This window comes from Lissotriton vulgaris, chromosome 2_1 (genome assembly GCF_964263255.1).
Source record: "Lissotriton vulgaris chromosome 2_1, aLisVul1.2, whole genome shotgun sequence".
Classification (NCBI taxonomy): Eukaryota; Metazoa; Chordata; class Amphibia; order Caudata; family Salamandridae; genus Lissotriton; species Lissotriton vulgaris.
This window is the reverse complement of record NC_141687.1, coordinates 1070011985-1070034898: the sequence shown is the minus strand read 5'-3', so window position 1 is coordinate 1070034898 and position 22914 is coordinate 1070011985. Positions and strand designations below refer to the sequence as shown.

General features: G+C 46.3%; 1 protein-coding gene across 2 annotated transcripts in view; it reads left to right on the top strand.

The window, feature by feature from the left end:
* Positions 1–22914, top strand: part of HYOU1 (hypoxia up-regulated 1) — a 212659-nt gene that overhangs the window by 104179 nt on the left and 85566 nt on the right. For both annotated transcript variants that reach the window (XR_015308457.1, XM_086956751.1), the window contains exons 16-17: positions 10651–10733; positions 11409–11600. Coding sequence is in view for 1 of the 2 variants with exons in the window: in XM_086956751.1 (XP_086812877.1) it covers positions 10651–10733; positions 11409–11600 (275 nt within the window). In the remaining variant the exon portion in view is untranslated. The remainder of the gene's footprint in view (positions 1–10650; positions 10734–11408; positions 11601–22914) is intronic.

The window sequence follows — 22914 nt, the reverse complement described above, 5'->3', positions numbered from 1 at the left end:
TCTGATTGTGTGCAACAATATAACCTATTGTTAGACCAGCGAGCTTGTGTAGGAGTCGGTCCCCGCATCCAAGTGAGGGCCACGCACCTCTTAGCCACTATGAAGGCCATATCTACCAATCGGCGTGCAGCCGGTGGTACATCCTTTGAATACCCCAACAAGGCCAGTAACAGGGATGGGGACAATGTCAAATTGGTAACCCTATTTATTTTATTATAGACCAGATGCCAAAAGTCTGCCACCCTCGGACACAGCCAAGCCAGATGTAAGAAATCAGCCGCCGGGGCACGGCACCGTTCGCATCCTCGACTGTCTCGCAAGCCGTACCTGAATAAGCGCTCAGGGGTGTAATAGACCCCATTTAAAATGTTTTAATGTAACATTCAATGTCTGCCGTTAAGGGAAACCCTACGAACACTGGCGCAGCAATATTTCCATGTAGCCTCTGGGAGTTCTATATCTAAATCCGTCTGCCAAGCAAGACTCGGCTTAGCGTAATCCTCCGTTCTTTCAGCAAGAGTGATACGGTAGAGGTTCGTGATCAGTTTAGTAGAGGTTTTGGCAGTGACTACATAAGCATACGCCAAGACCGTTGGGGGCTCTGCCATGTCCTCACCAAGTAATCCCCTCAGGGAGTGACGAACTCTGTGGAATTGAAAGCGCGGAAGCAACTGGGTTCCAGCGCCTTCCTGCGGATTTAGATCATCCTACGTGGAGGCCTTTTCAGAGATAGCCCATAGTATTGACATTCAATTCAGATAAGGACTCCAGCACTGCTCTATCCCGGCAGGGGGCTAGCCACGAACACCACGTCAACTGTGCCTCAGGGGCACACAGCAGTGAGCAAGCCTGGGCATCAATGAGGTGATACCATGCGTGCATTACCACATTCATTGAATCTAGAATGTCCGTGCGTCGATCTCTAGGTCGGGATAATAATGCCGGCAACGGAGCCGGAGTAGCCACCAGAGCCTCAATTTTCAGATGCGGCGCATCAGCAGGGCCATGTATCCAGCCATACACCTGCGCCCCTTGCGCGGCCTGATGGTACAACTCAAAGTCCGGGGCATTAAGCCCCCCATCCTCATACGACCGGATGTGTATATTCCAGGCGACCCTGGGTTGTTTCCCAGCCCATACCAAACGGAGCACCAAAGCATGAAGTTGACGAAAAAACTCACCCGGCAAAACCATAGGAATGTTACTATAAAAAAAAATAGAAAACGGGGAAGCACAATCATTTTTAGCAAGGATATTATCCCCAGCAAAGACAGAGGCAGTGCAATCCATTTTTCTACATCGTCCTCCAGCCTAGAGACGGCCACACCATAGTTTTCCCTGAGGACTACGTCTGGGTCTGTGTGCAGCTTAATGCCCAGATAGCGGACCGAATCTGTAGTCCACTGTATGGGGTATTCCGATTCTACCCTCGTCGTTGCGGGGGTAAGGGGAAACATGGTCTTGCTCCAATTCACATGTATCCCCGAAAGCGAGCTAAATAATACTACTTCCTGTAGCACCGTCGAGAGATTGTCGTCAGGGTGCCTTACATATAATAAAGTATTGTCCGCATACGTGGACACGATCAGGCTATACGTGGGGAAACCGAGGCCTCGATGGCTATGGTACTCTCGTAACACACATGCCAGAGGCTCCACAACCAAGGCATACAAAAGAGGCGACCATGGGCAACCTTGGCGGGTACCGCGTTCCACTGAGAAGGACTCTGTCGTAAGGAAGTCTATACGAACCCTAGCCACGGGGGAAGAATACAGTGTATCCAGTAGTGGTATAAAGAGGTCTCCCACACCCATTCCCCGCAGCACCAGTCGGAGGAAAGGCCACTCCACAGAATCAAAAGCCTTTTCCATGTCTAGGAAGACTGCAACAGCTGGCACGTCCTGCCTTGAACACCGTACGAATATTGTAAGTCAAATTACGTTTGGGCACAAAGCCTGCCTGTTCGGGCGCCACTAGTTTTGGAATCAGTGGACTTAGGCGATTGGCAATGATCTTAGCGAAGATCTTTGCATCCACGTTAAGCCGCGATAATGGCCTATAGGAGGCGCAGTCATCAGGATTTTCCGGGCTTGAGAATAGCCACAATAATGGCTTCCCTCATCGAAGGTGGCATCACTGCCGCCTCCGCCATTTCCTCCACTAGTGTCAACAGTTTGGGAATTAGAAGTTCAGAGAACGTCTTATAGAAAGAGGCTGGGAATCAATCACTGCGAGGGGCAATCCATCACTTCCAGGGACACTTCCAGCTTTCATGGAGGAGAGCGCCCATACCACCTTTTCCCTCTCAAACGGTCTGACCAGAAACTCCCAGTGCGTGTTCGTCAGTCCAGGTAGCTGTATATGCGTTACATAGTCCAATATACGTTCCTCCGAGGCCGGTCCCCGTGATGCATATAGCGCCGCATAAAAGTCTCTAAATCGCACCGCCAGCTGGTCCTCTGACAACATCTCGCCTGTATGCTCATCGCGGACATCAGAACGCCCTGTCTGCGTTGTTTCGCCATTCGCGCCAGTACTGCACCCGGGCGATCTCCCTCCCCATATGACCTGGCTATGCCATATTTCCCCAAGTACTTTACTTCAGCGTCAGCCTCCTCGTGATATTCACGAAGCGTCCAAGCCAACTCACTAGCCAAGTCCTCACTAGAGTCTCGCAGTCATCTCGCTTCAATGTCTTTCAGTGTTGATTCGAGGTAAGGAGAGACAAGCTCCTATCGATTTTAGAACACCCGCATGCTTAGCTATAGCCAGTCCTCGCATATTTGACTTAAAGGCCTCCCATACCGTGACGAAGGAGTCCACACAACCTACATTAGTCTTAAAGAATTCCTCAGCAGCAGTCTCCAAATCTTCGCGAAAAGCTGCATCTTGTAGCGCATACGGAGGCAAACGCCAGCCGAAAGGAAGAGGGTGGTTCGCCATAGCTCTAATCTTAACAAGGACAGGTGAGTGGTCAGAATATGTGCGAGGTAGCGTCCAGCACGACAGTACCTCAGATAATTGAGAGGTGGGGAATAGCCAATAATCTATCAGAGTGTGAATATCATGGTGCGCAGAATAGTGCGTGTACCCTCCCCGTGCCAGGCACCTTGATCTCCAAACATCCTGCAGGCCCAATCTGATCATCTCTGCATCAAGAGTGCGGGCAGAGCACGACGGGCGCCGTGCCGGGCCTTCTGACCTGTCCCGTCCTGGGTGTCGCACCATGTTAAAATCGCCCCCCCACAGGACCTGATCCCCACAGTGTTCCCTTATGTTAGAGGCTAAATTCAAGTAGAAAGAAGGGCAATCATAATTCGGACCATACGAGTTGACCACATGGAAAGTCATGCCCTTACCCACACACTTTGAAATAACAAACCTCCCCTCCGGGTCTGAGACAACAAGAGTCAGCACCATATTCGCCTTTGGATTAACCCATGTTAGAAGTCCCCGAGTGAGTGATGTAAACCCTGCAGCATGTATGTGTCTGTGTAGTCCCCTGTAGGACAATATCGGACTATCGGGGCGTAAATAAGTCTCCTGAAGGAGTGCAAGGTCAATAGTGTCTCGATAGGTACTGCAAAATTTGTTTGACTTTTCTATGGTCATTTAGACCACGCACGTTCCATGTAAGTAGCGTGATGGTGTCCCTATCTTGTGTTAACCGAGTCTCTTCAGGTGGCATCGTACATGTGAAAAACAAAGAGAACCGTCCACAACATGAAGACCTTCGTCCAGCGCGCTGTGTTCACAATAAAATCAAAAACACATCCCCCGAAAACCTCAAATCCCCTCCGCACCCATATCAACCAGCCCACAACAATCACATCACCCCGAAGGTAAAAAAAACCAAGGTGCCCCTCCCACGCCCACCCACGCCTGCCCAGCCCCAACATGGCTGCGTCCCAACTCCACCCACGTACTGCCCACCCCACGCTTCCCCTCATCACTCCACAACCAGTCACTCATAAGGAATAAAAAAACCCAAAGGGCAAATGAGAGACCCTAAACCCAAAAAAAGGAAACTCACTGCCTCACACACCCCCTCCAACCTTGAGTCCTCGAACAATCGTGGTATACACACAGGGGCGTAGGTAGCTCAATCACTACAAATATAAAACTGCGTCAATCAACATAGGGTGCTGCAGTCCCCCCGCCCCCAAACAACAACTAAGTTTGCAGCACAAGTCCCCAATCCACAACAGTTTGTCCCGGAAAGTAAAGCTATATATACATACTACTCCCCATATGTGTCAGGGTTCGGCTAATGCAAAACCCAAGTCCTGCAAGTCAAGCACTTCCAGCAGTCATCAATCTCCAGGAAAATGGCTCAGTGGTAGCAAACCCCCTTCAAATACCAATGCTTGCATACAACCCAGGACATCAGCAACAGAAGGATGTGACAGCGGTTGAGACCCCCCCCCCCCCCCCAGCCAAACAATCCCCACTCACAATTGGTGTTCCATAGTTTTAACCTCACACTGAGTGCTGGATGTCCCTGAGTCCCCAGTTACGCACAAGTATCTCTGCGTTGGGAGCCCCCACAATAGGCCTCCATAGGATCACTCCTCACACGTCCATGTAATGACTCTCCGCAGCAGTGAACCATGAGGTCATTCCCGATCCTCCATTGAGTAGTCCTCAGGACTGTCCGCGCCTCCGCCTTCTGCTTTTCATCACACGTTCCTGTTCCATTCCTTCATGGCCTTCTGAAGCGCCCGCCGGTCCGTGAAAATGGTGGACTTCCCCTGCCTGTTGACTCTGAGTTTTGCAGAGTACAGCATGGCGTAGTCTATCCCCAGTTTCCGGAGTTGACGCTTCATCGGCACAAACTGCTGCCTCGCTTCCTGTACTCGCGAAGTAAAGTCCGGGAATAAGGAGAGTGTGGATCCCTCGTACTGCAGTGGTTGTTTTTCTCGTGCAAGCTTCAGCGCCGTGTCTCGGTCCCTGTAATTCAGGAGTTTGGCAACAATCGAGCGAGGCGGTGCGCCAGGTTTGGGTCTCGACCCAAGAGTGCGATGCGCCCTTTCCACAATAAACATATCTGAGAAAGCCCTGTCACCCAACAGCTTCTTCAGCAGTGCCTCCACAAAATGTTCCATGTTGCCTGTAGAAGTACTTTACCGCAGACCCGTGATTCGAATGTTGCATCTGCAGGACCGCACCTCCAAATCCTCCGTCTTGTCCTGCAGAACTTAAATAACCCTACCAAGCTGCTTGTGGTCAGCATCTAGTGTAGTCTGCGCCTCCTCCACCTCGCCAATGCGGCGCTCCGACATGTCAGTACGCTCGGCGTGCTTGTCAAGCCGCTCCGCCATGCGATCCATGCAATATGTAAGGGCATCCATCTTAGTTCCCAGAGACGCAAGACCCCCTGTAGGTTCTTCTCCATGGCTCGCAAAATGGTGCGGAGGTCCGGTTCAGGCTCCTGTTCCCCCGCACCCCAAGGACGGCGGCGTCTCACTTGGCTTCGAACCCCTGCTAGTAAAAGTCAATTTAGGCTGAGACTTATCTGGCCGGCCATCTTGTCGCTGATTCCAGCGATTGCACTTGCGAGAGCAAGAGGGGCTACCCAGGGCGTATCCGAACCACCTCCCCCCCTCAACCAGGTGCCAGGCCCCAAAGATTGTTGATTGTTCAGGAAATGCCGCGCTCCACTCAAAGGCCTCAGTAACACCACAGGCGATAAACTCCCTCTAGGCGCCACGCAGTGTAAGGGTGTTCCAGGCCAGGAACAAGATCCGTCCCCGAGATATGGGTTGTCGCTACTACCAGCGTGAGGAGATGGCCCCAGCAGGCAGCCATAGCAGAGGTCTCTATGGAGCCCCACTGCAGGGCTCCTCACATTCCCCGCAGATGTATGTCCGCCAAAGCACTACTAGACTACAAGGCACTCAACTGTTGTGTTGTCCACCTAGGCCCAAGAGCAAGGGATCCACCTCAATCAGAGAGGCGGCAGGAGGGTAAGGCAAAACCATCCACCATTGCAGACACTCCGTATCGTGGACACGCTTCCGCTCTCAGCTCCACGTTGTGGGGGTAGGTAATGTCCGGAGCTCAAAGTGCCAAACGGGCACCCCCTGACACACTCCACAGTCCAAATAGATATGCCCCCGTATCTCGGTCCTTCCGGACTGCCCGTCAAGCTTCTGGCAACAGGCAACCCACCAGCTCAGGCTTGAGGGCGATCGGCTCTCCGACTCTGCGTCGGGCCTAGCGCCACGAGGAAAGCCAGGTGCTCAATTACCTCCTCTCCACCGCCGCCAGGGGAGTCGCCCCCTCATGCCTCCAGGTTCGACCGCTACCTTCACCCAGTCCGCTGGCCCAGACTCTGTCACCGCTCTCCACGTCTGTTCTCTCCCGGCCGTCCCCAGGCCCCGCCTCTCTCCGCTGTTGGCCCCGCATGGCAATGGGGCAGAAAAGAACTCTAGCCTGGTCGGGCAGCTGACCCCAGAAGAGCTCCCCAGGCGACAGGGCCCGCCTCACTGCAGGAAGGCTGCCGCTTAGCACCGAGGGATGAGATTGGTACCGTGTCTGCCACAGACACTCCGGGGCAAGAATCAGTCAACATTTTTCATGGGGGACTAGTCTGCGATAAGGATAATTAGCAGGATAGTGTGGGAAGCGAGGGAGCCCTCCGACTAGGCAGCCATCGCCGTCGCAAGCTAGCTCCGCCCCCCAAAGCTTTTCTATATACTTCCTGTATTGGCATGTAGTTAAGACTGAGATTGTAGACTTTGACCTCTAATATATTTGAGGGCATTAGTTATGTGAATCGAAGACCAGAAGCCTTTCTTCTTTTATCTGCAAGGAAATACAGTTGCTGATATTGATACTGAAGCCTCAAGTTTGCAGCCTCTTCACCAACCAGGTTTCTGTGAATTCTTGTGGATCTCATGTGCTTTTCAGTCTCCATCAATAGTGGCTGCTGACTGGTGACGTTATAAAGTGCCTATAACCCAGCTGGCTCTCTTGGTATTGATTATACCCGCGTAGTGATTTTAAAACAGTTAATTGTTTTCCTCCTTTAAGATTCCTACTTAGATGTTAGACCAGATTCTAGAGGCCAGATACTGGTGGGCTGATGGTTGAGGATTTTATTTAGTCCAGTATTTTAATGTAGTTATAGTTCAACAATAGCAGCTGATGTAATGCTCTTCGAGTGGTGGTGTCAAGATCCTATTTCATAGGCAGTTGATTGCTTTAATAAATTCATCTGTAGCAGATCTAAAAGATATTGTTAGAGTCAAGCATTCAAGGTTTTGCTGATAAACTTTTTCTTTTTTCTTTTACTTCTTGGTTTCTTCTTTTTCTCTAGAATTAATGACCGGAGTATGATTTGAGATGGAATTGAGAATTGCTCACCACTAAACTGTGTTGCTGAAAATCAAATCTGAATCCAAGGCTTTTGCCCTTTTCAGTTGTTTGAATAGGTTGATAAATATTTTAGGAGGTACCAAAAATCCCAATGAAGGTCTCTATTCCTGCCCAAAAATAATGTGGCCAGCTGTGTTTGGTAGCATTGATCTGAGAACAGTTGCATGACATCCATGAGATGGCACCCATTCCAGTGTAGGTAGTTATGATTAGTTTGATGAAAAGTAGATGAAGATTAAATACATAATGGATTCCTGCAGCTCAGGGATGTGTTTTTCAGAACAATGACATAAAGGGAGTGCCTCTTTATGTGCTTGTGCACCTTAACTGAAAAACTTAGATGAGATAGCCCATAAGTTCCATTTAAGGGGTGCAAAACAGCATCTTGATGGATATTAAAGTCTCTTAAAGTATAAGAGCAAACCAAACAACCAAAGGTGTTAACAGTTCAAAGGTGTATAATGGGTTCTAATTATTATTTTAACTAGGTGGATGATAAAGTACCCAGAGGGTTCTTCTTTCTTTGGTAAAGCGACATCCAACAGCCAGATATTGCCATTCTTGTCCGGTAGGAGGGGTTGTGAGGTACAGGAATAGGGACACAATGTAAAGCTGTGGCTTATATCCCAACCTTCCCTACTATTTCCGTTATGGTGCAATAGTATGTGGGAAACCGATCAGGTAGGCTAGAAGTGTTGCTCTAATTCAACGGGTCTCAGTCGTGAATAGTACATCTTGTTTCTCTAATGAAGAAACCATGTGCTGCTGTAGATCGTATGCTCTGCATACACTGCCTTCTGGTGTTGAATGAGGATATTTGTATTTTGTTTTTCTCTGTAGTAGTCTTTGGTCACTATCTTGTGACTCCTTCCGAGATCCACAATGTTACAGACTCAAGCTCTGGGAACGTCTGCAACGTTTCTGTGGGTTCAGTTCTAGTCGCAGAGTATCCTGATCTGTTATTGGAAGAGTCATTGAGGGGAGCATCAGCAAACCTGTTGATTTGGTCACAAACTGCATCTAAGCGGTTTCTTTCCATGACTCTGTTCGTATGAAGAATGAATGATGATGAAGGAAGGGAATGGATAATATGCCTTTTTAGTTCTGCTCAAAGTGTAACATCAGATAACCCTTATCTGAAAACCACCATGTCTGAGCTTTCTGCTGTCCCCAGAACATGACCCGCTCAGCTTGCCAGGCATTGATAAAGATGATTGGGTATTGCAGAGAATGCTGCTGGGTTTGCTACAAGATGCATAGTTGAGACCCTATTTATCTGCCTGCTACAATTTGTGCTCTGATGAAGGACCAATGGGTATATCAGATGCACAGAAAGAGACCGAGGTACTCTCCTCTGAACACTGTCAAGGAGCAGCCTTAAAGTAACCTCAGGGCTTAGGGACTGGTGGCTCTGCGTGTCGTCATTTCTAAGAACCAACATAAAGTGTTTCAAGTAAAGGGCAAGCACTGCTCCCGAGGATGTCTAATGCCATGCCCAGAGCCACACACCGCTTCGATCCTTGGGTCCACCTTCTGGCACTAGATTCTATTGGCATCAGAACACCCCTTAGGCCCCAGATAAGCCTCTACCAAGCAGCTCTAAACCTCTGCATTAGCAAAATTGACCCTCCTATGTAGTCTAAATCTTCTTGGAGGCGGAAACTGGCTGTATTTAAAAAATAAAATAAAAATGATGCCAAGTGCAGAGTCTAGTAAGCTGACCAGCTTCGTTTAGCTTTCAGAAATCCCTCACATAAGTCAGTGTAAAATATTAAGTCACCCCTGCACAGGGCAGATCCTTGCTCAGCCGCCACCTGTGGAGGGATACCACACATCACAGCAAACCTCGGCCAAGAAACAGACTCCCTTTCGAAAAGCAGATATCTGAGGATTTGTAACTAGTTAATTCCAAAGAAAATGCTAGAAGAAGCATCTTAAAGACTTTGGGCTACCAGCTTGCCCCAGCAGGCTTCTTCAGCTGTTGTGTCCCTGTGCCTCGAACAAGAGGTCAGGCAACTTGCCCTTGAAGTCTCTTGGCTTGACTGGACTCTGGAGACTGCCTCTACTTGACCAAGCCATGGCAGGCACAGTCCCTCTTCGCTAGCCACCGGTTGTAGCAGGTGCAGTCTTCGATGGTGCAACCTATCATTGCTGGACCCTCCGTGCTGCAAGGTAGTCCTTCTTCCAAGTCGTTCAAGTTCAGAGGTCGGGGTGCCTCCTCTATACTCTGAAAAAGCCCGCAGGGCAGGGTGTGGTTGGTAGCCAGTGGGCTTTAGATTTGCATGATTTGTTGTCGGGACGTATAAAGTACATGTCATGCCTGTATCATATGTTGCACCCTTCCTTTAGGACTCGAAAGGCCTGCCAGAGGGGTGATGTAACCGATATACAGGGGCAATGGTGACTTTACCACTTCTTTCAATGGCAAACTCTGAACTTGTTTTATTTGAGGGGCCTTCAGGGTGGCACAACCAGTGCTGCAATCCCTGGGTTACCCATCCAACCTACATGCCCTGGGTACCATATAGTAGGGACTTACAGGTAATTTAGCATTTCCAGTTAGGTACAGCCAATTCAACATACAATTTATGGTCAGGGCGATGGCACTGAGGTTTGTTTAGCAGGCCTCCGTGCACTCTGAGTCTAATGACAAGCAGCATTAGTCGAAAAACTTGGGGTTGACTATACAAAAAGGCATTTCCTGACATTCTGTAATTGTCACCTAGTGTGTTGCGTTTTTTTTTTAAATACTTTTTTTGTTGTTGTTCTTTTCCAATAACTGATACTGATTACGAAAATACACCCAGTAAGCACAGCCGTGCCAATGCAGAAATAACTGCATCATAGATGCACATTGCCCGTATTCCCACCCTCCTCTGTACACTATGAATACATCATTGTCATAAGTTACGCCGATGGTGAGTGTCCATTAGTCACTTGGTCCAAGTCTGATTCTTCGAGGGGTGGGGTTCAAATATTCCCTCTGTATGCATTCCACTTGCCCCACACCAGAGTCCATTTCTTGGCGCATTTTCTGTGGATAAAAACTACCTTCTCTGCCACCATTGCTCTATCCCTGTTTCCACACCACTGCCTAGTGTTGCATGTTTTTAATCCCCTATTGCAAGTGAATTAAATCCTAGATAAAGTGTGATATGAATGGCAATGGATATGCTGGACTTTAGTTGCAGGATGGATTAGCGACTGAATGCAGCATACGTTTGGGAGGGGTGCTGAGATAATAACTGGATTCTGCTGTTTTTCTTTTAGAGCTGGGGAACACCATTTCCAGCCTCTTCGGTGGAGGTAGCTCTTCTTCTGAAGGCAAGGATAACGGCACAGACACAGTTCAGGTAGGCAGCGCACACAAGCTATAAATGTGGGGGATTCAGGGCAGACTGGACGTCTGACACACCAGTATAAAACCGAACAAGCAGTGTAGAGTGGGACGTGTTGGGCATAACGCCAATTAAATAGTACAACTAGGTTGACTAGGCACAGGGAGGGAGAGCAACCTATGAAGGCTAACTTTTTTTCATTATTTCTATTACATTTTTTTGATTGTTGAAATGTCTATTTATTGGTTATAAGTTTTACAGTTTTAGAGAGGCAATCTACAAGTGCTGGACCCACTGGTGTTAAGTGGTTTCCGAGGCAACGGTTTGCTGTGTTTCTTGCTTTATTTCATAGCGTGTTAGGAGTTGCATCTCAAGGTGCTCATTCCAGGCCCCACTAGTGGTAGTGTAGGGAGGGCCTTGACCCAGCCAGTGACCTGCTCCCTTCCCATAATTGGGTGAAGAAAAGGGCCTCAACCTCGGTCTATGGTAAAATAAGAATGGCCCCATCCCTTGCGCCTACTCTAAAGCAAAATGGTGAATAGGACCCAGTGAATTACCCTTTCTGAGGCAAGTCTAGGGCCTGAAGCGCTCTGTTCTGGAGGTTGGTTTATGTACTGAATGTCCATGCATTCCTAAGTAAAAATATTAGAGTGTTTTTGAGTGGCTTGAATTTGTTCCATCCTGTTGCAGGAAGAAGAGGAAAGCCAGGCTGACGCTGGTAGAGAGGAGGAGGCAGCAGAGGAGCAGATCAAAGAGAAAGCTGATTCTACTGGGGAGCAGAAGGAAAAGACGACCACTTCCCACGAGAAGGCAGAGGGAGGGTCTGAAACGGACGGAGAGAAGTCAGCAGCACAGGGTGAAGGGGAGAAGACTGAGCCTCCGGTAAGCAGTGATCTAAGCCATGTGGCTCGAAGGAATCACCAGGGTCTGCCAACAGACAACATGTGTCCCTTTGTAATTCAGTTTTAATATGCACTGCACTTCAGCTCGGTTTTTATTCTTTCCCTGAAGTATGAAAGACTTCACAATAGACCATGCATTCACACTACTTTTACAAGTAGGCAATATGGGTGTTCTATAATGCTCATGAAGGAACTGAGCTTAAGTTCACAATATGCAGGCCTCTTTCCTTTTTCCTGAAAATGTAATGTCTCCTCTTCCCTGGAAATACCACCAAGTCTGACTTCTTCAGATCTCCCCTACCCACCTCTCCCAGGATCAGAGGGATTGCGACTGAGCCTTTGTTAGTAGCACCCTTTCTACTTGACATCTTCCTGAGCAACTACAGACAGAGCAAGTACCCTCCTTCAGGGATATCCCTCTGCCAACTACGCCCTCTGCAGCAAGTTTGTTGTTAAACATTGGCTGCAACAGTGCACATTTGGTCCCAAGAGATCTGGTGCGTTAAAGCGGTCCTTGTTAGATGTGATCAGAAATTAAGGGTACTATGCAGTTAAATCAAACATGTCAGAGTACTTGTTTTAGAGAACCTCCTGAGCCCAGCACAAGCATTCTTTAACCATTTTGAAAATGTTGCATTTTGTCAATGGTTGAATTTTTGCTTTAGGTATGCAAATATACACTAATATCTACCATTCCAGCTCGACCTGCCACTACTTAGTCACTGTAGAAGACCAGTTTTGCTTCATAGTACCCGGAGGGGCTGATCAGTCCAGAGTTTCAGGTTATCTATTCCTGATAGTATTAATTCACAAAGAGTAAATCTGATAGGACAAGATTGCAATTGGTGTTTATTTTTAAAGACAGTCAATATTACTTGCACAAACACCTTTTGATCTTCATTTGTATTTCTGTACTGTTTCTTGGTGTTCCTGTAGCTCCAACCTCATGTGTTTTTACTGTGGCACCTGCCTAGCTGAGACATATTGGGTAAATCACAATTGCCTGCTCTACAAAGATTTTCTAGAGATGCTGCAAGCCAGCGAGAGGCATTGGTTTTCTAGATTAAGTGTGTACATTCTGATGCATATTTATTTCCACAGATTCCTTGACTAATGAATATCCTCCAGGTATCAGATGGTATCTGGAAAGTAACCCCTAACAACATCTTACAAATGTCACCAAGTTCCATGTGGCTTCATTCGCTTAGCCTGCATGGTCTGTGACAGCAGGACATGTGAGGGCCTTCTGACTGCAGTTGTTGTTCCACCTCATTAGTGCAGGTCTGGCGCTCTCGTTGCTTCACTAATATTCCGCTGCCTTCAACAGCAACTGTTAGTGGTCTCTTCCTCAGGTTACAGAGTATATACCTTTGTCGTCTATGCTGTAAGAAAGGTCTTTGTCAGACCCATATGATATCTGCATGTGTTTTCTTCAATTGGTCAATGATCCATTGACTTGTGAATATGTATCCCAAGGCCATTGATGAGTGGGAGGCCAAATAATATTTAGCCAAGGCCAGTAGGGACACCCCAAAGTGGCTTCAGCTTCTTCATAGAAGTTTCCTGATGGGATTTCTCTACTAAGAGATACTCTTTTAAACAAAGAAACGGAGACTGTTCACAGACATCTGTCTTTTTATTGAATCCGTTTCAGTGCTTGAAATGGAAAACAATAAGTGCAGCAAGTTAGGCTGTGGGCTAGGGGGTGGGCCATGGGGTGCGGCTTGAGGGTGGAACTAGAGTCAAACATTTAGTGGGATCCAGGATTTTATTGGTGCACATAATAGACATTTCTGTAATCTTTAGAGTATGCTTGTTGCTCTTGCATGTGCAGAAGGAACCAAGAGAATTTAGAATTTTTATACTATATACAATTATAACCAGAGGATGTTCCTCTCCTTCTCCATTTTTCTAGCAGACCCTCTCTTGCCGGTATCAAAAAAGATTCTGCACAGGCCAATTACATTACTGACAAACGAGACCTGAGACCTGAGACACCCAAAATGGTGTCACCAATACCACCTGACATCTCTCGTGCCTCACTTTCGTAAGAACCCTCTGAATCATTGCAAACGGAGGATAAGCATATGCCTTCTTTCCGCACAAAATCTGCTGGAATGCGTCCACTGCTGTAGAAACTTTCGAACGGACCCCATCTTTGCTCTACCTTCCAACAACATTCAATATCAAACTTCCAATCGCTGAAATCCTTCAAATGTCTTGAATTCCAATCTGCGCTCTGATTCAAATGTCCTGGTAGATACTCTGCCTTCACAGCAATCTTTTATTCCAAACAGAACTTCCAAAAATCCTTTGCCAAACTCGCCAGTCCTCTCGACTTAGTTTATTTTATTTATTTATTTAGTCACTTGTAAAGCGCGAACAGCTACCCCCAATTGGGGTATCCCGGCGCTGACCGCGTGAGTGGTCCTAGAGGGTCAAACAGGAAGTTCCAACCAGCTAGATCTGGGAAAAAAACAGGTTTTAAGTTTCCTGCGAAAAGCAACCTCGGATGAAAGGAGTCTGAGTTCTACTGGGAGGGGATTCCACAATCTGGAAGTGGCTACAGCAAATGCCCTACCGCCTGTGCGAGATAGACGAAAACGTGGCCAGAACATAAGCCCAAGATGGTTGGATCTAAGATCCCTTGTAGCTAAAGATTGCCTGATTCGGAGCCTTAGGTATGCCGGACCGCGACCATTGAGGGCTCTGAAAGCAAGGACCAAGGCCTTGAACTGGATACGGAATCTCACAGGTAGCCAATGGAGTTTGGCCAGATGGGGTGAGATCGAGTGGCGGTAAGGGATGTTGCAGATCAGCCGGGCCGCAGAATTCTGCACTAATTGCAGTTGATTAATGATATATGCCGGGGCGCCAACATATAGACTGTTAGAATAGTCCAGATGAGATGTGATTAGAGCGTGTACTACTGCTCTGCGGGAATCAAGAGGTAAAAAAGGAATGATTTTTTTAATCATTCGGAGTTTTCCGAAGCAAGCAGATGAGACCTTATTAATTTGGGTCTTGCAAGACAGTGCTGTGTCAAATTGAAAACCCAGGTTGCGGGCGGCTAGCACCGGCACAGGGGGGGATTGAGTTGAGATGGCCACCAGATATTGGAGGGGATGGGAGATTTTTGATTAAAAAATAGCACCTCAGTCTTGTCAGTATTCAATTTTAAATTGTTGATGGACATCCATGAGGCGATGTTAACCAGACAGTGGCGGAAGTCTGCCATGGAGCTGTCAGAGTGATCCCTAAAAGAAAACACAAGCTGAGTGTCGTCAGCATAAAAGATCACTCAGACGCCCCATGCCTCGACTAACTCCGCCAAAGGCCTCGGGTAAACATTAAATAAGAGGACTGAGGGCAGATCCCTGCGGAACCCCCCATCTCAATGGTTTTTTAGATGAAACAAAGGGTCAGAAGGAGACCTGTTGAGATCTATTTGACAAAAAAGATTTCACCCAAGCCAGGGGAGTTCCACCAACACCTACCTCCTGTAAGCGAATCAGTAGAGTGTCGTGCGAGATGGTATCAAATGCAGCAGATAGGTTGAGGACGACCAACATGGCCTCCTCGCCCCTATCCACACACTCGCGGATAGATTCAGACACTTCCAGCAAAGCTGATTCTGTGCTAAAATCAGGCCTAAATCCTGACTGAGTGTCATGAAGGAGGTGATTGGTTTCTAGATATTCAGAGAGCTGCTCCTGAACCGCTTTCTCCAACACTTTTGCGGGCTTGGGGAGCAGTGAAATGGGGCGGTAGTTGTTGAAGCATGATGGGTCAGCACCAGTTTTTTTTAGGATGGGTATCAGTAGTGCCTGTTTCCATAGAGAGGGGAAAAGACCAGACTCCATAGAAGAGTTCCAAATATCTATAAGGGGCTTAATCAATAGAGGTGCTAAGTCACTCAGGACATGAGCTGGGGCAGGGTCCAAAGGAGAGCCAGATTTACATTTCAAGTACAGAGATAGAGCATGGTCTTCCGTTAGTGGCCTAAATGAGGTAAAGACTTCCGCACAGTTGATGGTCTGGGCTGGCGGTACAGCGAAAGAAATAAGCTGGATGTTTACTGTGATCTTGTTTATTTTCTCATAGAAAAAGTCGGAAAGTCCTTCACTGAGTGATTGGCTTGGGGTGATAGGGGAGGCCATTGCGGAAGGATTAGCAAAATCCTTGACAATATAAAAAGGGCCTTAGTAGAGTTTTCTGCTCTTTGAATTTTATCTGCAAAGTACTCTTTCATAGTCAGACGTTTCAGTTTGTGGAATTCTTTTAGCGCAGATCTGTAGCGGGCTTTGGCTGCTCGGTCATAACCCCGGCGCCAACTTCGCTCCAGTTTCTTACAATTACTTCTGCTTTCTTGCAGTGACTGAGTGAACCAAGGGGCCTAAGGTTTGGATCTTAAAGAAGAAAGGTTTTTCAAAGGGGCAATCTGCTCGATAGCTTCAAGAAGGTTTTTATTAAATGAGGCTACACGATCATTAAGATCGTTAACTGGGGAGGCCAAAGTAATGTTAAATCCCTGTTCCAAGGCAGGGTAGGTAACTTTGTGCCAATTTCTACCCTTGTCTCTGCAGGTAGTTTCTATCCTAGATGACTTGGACATAGACACCTCAAACGGGATTAGATGATGATCCGTCCATGTTAAGGGCACAGACGGAAGGACTTTAAGGCCATGAAGATTAGTAAAGATCATATCGAGGGTGTGGCCAGCAGAATGGGTCGGACCGCACACCTTTTGAGATAGATTCAAACCTTGCATAGCATCGAGAAGATTTTTAGCAGACAGTGATGCAAATCAACATGGTGATTAAAATCCCCCAGCACAATGAAATCCGAGTGTTCAAGGGAGAGATCAGCCTTAGCGGCTATTAGCGAGTTCAGCGCCGACTGATTGGAACGCGGGGGATTATACACCAACAGTCCTGAGAATATAGCAGCAGAAGACTCAGTGATGGAGAAATAGAGAGCCTCTATAGGCTCGATGTTAGAAATTTTCCTAGAGGTAATGGTAAACTGGTCCCGTAGAATAACGGCAATACCTCCGCCTGGTTTCGAACCCTCGCGGCTAATTCCTGTGAAGTGATAGCCAGGGGGGATAGCTAGGGCACTGTCTGGATTGGACGTGTCCTTAGTCCAGGTCTCAGTGAGGAAAAGTAAATCCCAGGGTGTAGATGTTAATAATAACCAAATGTCGCTCGAGTGGCATGGCAGAGAGCGGCAATTCAGTAGGCCAGCTGTGAGGGATCGAATGGAAGGGGGGGGGGGGGGCTTTGGAATGGGAGAGGGGGAACTGGAATTTGTGACAAAAGCAAAGGAGCATTTATCACATTTAAAATTGGAGTTGCATGGGGAAGCCAAATTGCAACGGATCTCAGGGGTGCAGGGGGCCTGATTTAATGCCATGAGCTGGGATCTAGACCAGGGTTGATAAAGGCAGAGAGGGGGAGCGACCGCATGGCTGGCCCTAGGCACGGAGCTGGCGAGGACGGGCGCAGACTGGCTCGCCTTTGGCGCGCCCGCTGCGCTCGTCCGCTGCGCTTCCAGTGCCAGGGGACCATTTATGCTTGTGGGGCGGGAGGGGCCGAGCACTAGACCGCTCGCCGGCTCCTCGCCTCACACAAGATGGCGCCCAAAGTAGTCGAACCCAGCCAGACCTTAGTCGTCTGTGATGGGGGCTACAGCGCTTCGGGGAGAGGCAGGTAATTCCCAAGATGCAAGCGCCGAGTGCGCAAAGACAATGAATAGTTTAAAATTGTGGGCGAAAGTAAAAAACACCAAATACAGTTTGCGCCAATTTTAAAAATAGTAAGCATCAAATCACATAGATTAGAAATCACACAAGCAGAGTCCCGGCTTCCGCTTCAGGACTTACTCACTCAGCTGTTCCTCCTAATTTGTTGATGTATTACACCGCTGACCTATTGTCTATCTCTATCAACGCAGACTGACCTCCTAGATTCCTCTTGAAACTCTTCATTACATACAAACCCCAGTCCACTCCAGACAGTTTATATGTGCTGACTTCTCTTCCTTTGTCCAAACACCTCCTGTCTCTGGCACTTCTGAAAGTGCCCCCTTCCATACAAACTTGCATCTGTCTCTAAAACAAAATCTGGGAAAGTTACAAAAATTGCTCTTCAATTCCAAGCCTTCATATTTTTTTTTTTTTATCCATCAAATCAGCTTCTCCTTTGCTTCTAATCTCAAGAAACCTTGTCTCTGTACCACAAACCTCTGCTTAATGCTTCCCCTTTTAACCTCTGCAGGCCTCTGTAATAAAGAGGACCAGGGAAAATCGCCTGAATTGATGAGGACAATAACCCCACTGACTTCGCCAACTCTCTCAAATTCAAAAACTTTCTTCATACTCTGACGTAACGCTTTTTTTTCCATCTTCTTTTTTGGTAGCAACAACAAACTTTCCACTGAATTCACCTGGAATCCCAAAAATTCCATCTTCTGAGACGGCTCTAAAATAGGTTTCTCCATGTTTACCAAAAAATCTAAAGCTTTCAATTTCTCCAAAGCTTCCTTTAGATCTTCCTGATCCTGTGACATTATCAAAATGTTGTCCAAATATATAATCATTCGCAAACCTCTTTGGCGAAAAAAAGACACAACTACCCTCATCACATTTGTGAAAGACCAAGGTGCTGAAGTAAGGCTGAAAGGAAGATACCGAAACTGATAAAGAATCCCTCTCCACTGAATTGAAGGAATCTGCGATTGCCCTTCTCCATAGGTATTGAAAACGGGCATCTTTCAGATCCAGTTTCACCATCCAATCCTATTCCATCAATAGTTCTCGCAAACCATGTATTCCCTCCATTTCGAAAGTCCTGTATACCTAATACTGGTTTAACTCTCGCAGGTTTATAACTGGCCTCTATCCTTTCTCTTTTTTGCTCACAAAGCCTTTTGCACTTTCTCTCACCTGTTCTATTGCATTTTTTTGTCATAGAGATTCTATCTCTGAATCCAGAACCAACTCCTGTTCCCTTGACATTCTTATTTCCCTCTTTCTTTTGTCTGATTTGGATAATCCATAAATTCTATCATGAATCCTTGTACTGTTTCTAAAACCCAAGGATCTATTATCTTTTCCCATTCTTTTGTTAAGAAAAAATAAATAAACCTCAGTCGTCCTGCTTTTGCAAGGGTAAAACCAAAAGAAATCTCCTACTCGCCTTGTCCTCTGCCAGGCAACTGGCCTCTTCCTCTTGTTGATCTTCCTCTTCCTGATCTACCCAGTCTTCCTCTGTTAGGTTAAAATCCTGAGGTTGTTTGGCAACCTCTTTTCTTAAACGAATTGCCATACTTGGAATTGTATTATTAACTATACTGTGAACCATATTGGGACCTCTGAACTCCTCGGCCAGTAGATTGTCCACTTCTACCGGCCCTGCCAAATACACCACTCCTGAATACCTTCCTCATGCTCCCTTGTGCCTTATCTAAGGCTGTAAAGGAATGTACGTATTTCCCTATACTTTTAACGAGACCTTCGCCAAACCTCAATCCTTTTGCCTCCTCCCTGTTCTTTCTGCGCCATATCCCCAAGTTTGGGGTTTATTTTCATAAGAATTGCTCTCCTCCTTTCCGAGAGCAAACCTGCATTTATATTGCCCAGCATGACCCTTGCCCCAGTGGCTCCAGCCTCTCAATAAATCTATATCCACTTCTTGCTCATTCACATAAGCCTTCTCTGCCATGTCCAGAATTCTCGCCAAGGGGACCCACCACGTCTAAAAAGTTGTCTTAACAAACCTTCAACGATCTTTCCAACCCTTTCCTAGGGTCCCTTCCCAAACTAAATAAAAAACTTATTAGCTCTGGGTCCAAATTTGGTGTACTACACACCTTCTCTTCAATCCCTGGCCTTGCACATTCTGCTCTTAAAACTCTTCGTACTTCCCTACACAAGGGTTTCCGAATCCAAGTTTTAATTAACTTTCCCACGCGATTCATCGGCCACCATTCACCACTCCTTAGGTGTTTTATATTTAATGGAGTAAACATGTCTCCGCCAAAAGGATCTTTAAGTGTATTCCCTGAACATGAACCTTTCAAAAACTCCAACAATTCATCAAACTCATAACCTTCATTTAAATCCAAAACCTATTCATCTAAACCTTTCCCATCACATTCTCCTCTGTACATTTCTTTCTCAATCTTCTCCTCTTGCGTGTCGCTACAGGCAATTTCTCCATGTGTGCCGCTCAGGAAACCTTTTCATTGTGTGCATCCACAGACACCCATCCTCGTGTTGACCACCTGGCCATCCTTTCCTTTCTTTATCATCTCTACCTCTTAAATATGTTTTGTCTTTTTTTACAACCTTCACCACTTACACATTCTCCGTCAGACATTGAAAAACATTCCTCGCCACATTCCAATACTCTTTTCTTGTTAAGTACAGAGTCCACTGCCTACTTTACCTGCTTTCTCATTTCATGTTGAATCATCCGTTTCACTACCTACTCATTACCCATCTCTCATGTCACTTCAAAATCACCACTCTGTCCCTCAGTCATGTTCACCTATTCTCTTTATTATAAATATCAAATTAATAAACTTCCTCCAACTATTTATCGCCTCCTATCATCAGCAAATACCAACTCTACCTCTCGTCTCACCAGTAATCAACTGAAATATTCTAAATCCCTAACTGATCTTTCTAACAGCCTTCACACCAGCGTACTCCTTCTAATCCTTATCTAATTCTCCTCAATCCAAAATGGATGCTTAAATCTCGTGCGATCTGATTTCATTCATGCGTCTCCATTTTTCGAATCTGAGCTTTGACCAGTTTGCTCATTACAATCTCCACAATATACTGCACGTGAGCGAAAATAACTTCGTACACACTTGCACGCTTCAAGTAAGGTTTATCCTTACTTTCAATCCCCGCATTGTCTGCCTGTGCTGTATCCAAGTAACAGGGAACATTGAAGATAGAGTCTCGCGTACATACGAGTCATACACTCCAGCCTAGGAACAGAACTTGTATGCCTGGACTCACGCGACTTCCATCCGGTAAAACAGTAAAAAAAAAAATAACTCTGACTCTAACCAATTTTCACAAACATTTCTATTGATTCTTTATTTATTTTAATTGAGAAATAAAAACAAAATCAACCCACTCTGTTTTTTTTGGTAGTAAAAAAAAAAAAAAAAAAAGATGACAAATATATAAACTCAGCCACTCTTCCATAAATTAAAAGAAGTGGCTCTACTATACTCTCAACACATTCATACCCTTAAACCATATATTTCAACCTATCAACAATAAAATATACTAATTCAAAAGCTACTTATCTCTCCTGGAGCAGCAATTAAAAGAGGAAGAATGTTCGTGTTCAGGCATATTTATGGACTAGTTTGTTCTGGTTCTAGTGTTTCTTATTGTTATAATGTTCTTTAAAGGTGCTGCAGTGGAGTAGCATCAAAAGATATAATGGTAGCCTCCCGCCTTGAAATGAAATTGTTATACTTGTAGAACTAAAATGGTTATTAGTATGTTGGTACTGTCCTTGGCAGCGCTAGCAGTGGTAATGGGTGGGGCAAGCTGCGGGGGCCTCACTGGAAGCGTCCTGGCATTTACATTTTTGCAAATTAAGCAATCTTTGAATCTAAGTGTAGTCCTTGCCAGACTCCTTTATGCATCTTTTGAGCCTCTGCATTTGAGCCACTTCAGTTCCTCTCCTGGAAGGTGGCATTCCTCATGCCATTACTTCCCTTAGGCTCATTAGCAAACTGCAAGTGTTCACCCTCCATTCATCCAGTTCAATGTAGAGTGGGCTGTTCTTAGGACTAATTCTAAACTCCTTGAGGTGGTATCACCCTTCCACCTTAACTGCACCGTAGATCTCCGTAACCAAATTCCATTGTGGAAAGACCACTGCACACTTCAAGTGCTAAAAGGAACTTCATGTACTACATTGTCAGAACCAATACGTTCTGTAAATTAGATCAGCTCTTTGTCTCCTTTGCAAAGTGTCCGAGAGGTCATCGGATCTCCTAAGCCAGGTTGATAGTTCAATGCACTTAGACCTGTTATCACTAGGCAAAAAGGGTTCTAAAGGCCCTTCTATACAGGGCACATTCCATCTGCAAAAAGGGCGCACTATGGCCTTCATAGGAAAGATCACACTAGCGACCATCTGATCAACACCATACACCTTAACTAAGCATTATTGTTAGGAAATCTTATCTTGTCAACAGGCTGTAGTGGGACTGACAGCGTTAACACGTTATTAAAGGCCTCTGCTTCACCGACATGCTAGCCACTGTTTTCTGGAGGGTACTGCTATGCTGCTATACAGTCTGTTAAGCATGCAGATCTACAGGTACACGTGCTACGAATGGAAAATGCTACTTACCTTGTCCTCCTCTGTTCGAGTACTTAGTGCTGTAGATACCCACCCACCCACTCTCCTCCTGGGAGCATGTTTTTTTTTGTTCTTGTTCTTTCACTTTCAGCATTTTCCACTGCACTGAAAACAGTCTAACCTGGAGTCTGTGCCCATGCTCCATGTACATCAAAAGGAGGAGTCCCATCCTAATTCATGACTCGAAAGACTACTTCAGACGTCTGAACCCAACACTAGCTAGCAGGAGTATGGTGAGCATGTGAATCTTCAGCGCAACATGCTAAGAACAGGCTCTTACAAAGAAAATACAATATTCCTTTTCTATAATCATAACATTTTCCCTCTGGGTCACTAGGTTTTTGTGATTTACAGTTTTCAGCACAAGGTTAATCTGATTTCTCACTCGACCGAGATTGTTTAGATTTCAACTAATCACGTGGAAGACAGTATCAATGGAGGGTGGCAGCCTCTACTTGGTATTTGTGGACCTGAAAACTGCTTTTGATCTTGTTCCTAGACCCAAACTATGGGGGGGGTTCTAAGAGATATGGGGATCCCTCCATATCTACTGGATAGCCTAATCAGGTTGCATGATAACACCTATGCCAAAGTTAGATGTGGAAGGGGAGGAGGTTTAACTAGCAGGTTCCCAGTTGGCAGAGGTGTAAGAGGGATCTGCGTGCTCGCACCGACCCTGTTTTACCTCTTTGTCAACGCATTAATTCCACTTCTGGCTGAGCTACCAAATAACGATGCCCCAAAGTTAGCAAACACCAAGGAGGCAGCATTGATGTTTTCTGACGATGCCCTCCTCTTGTCAAAAACATCTATGAGCATCCAGAGGCTGCTGGATAGCTTTGCCTCATTTTGCAGCACAAGGGGTTTGACGATTAATACTACAAAAACAAA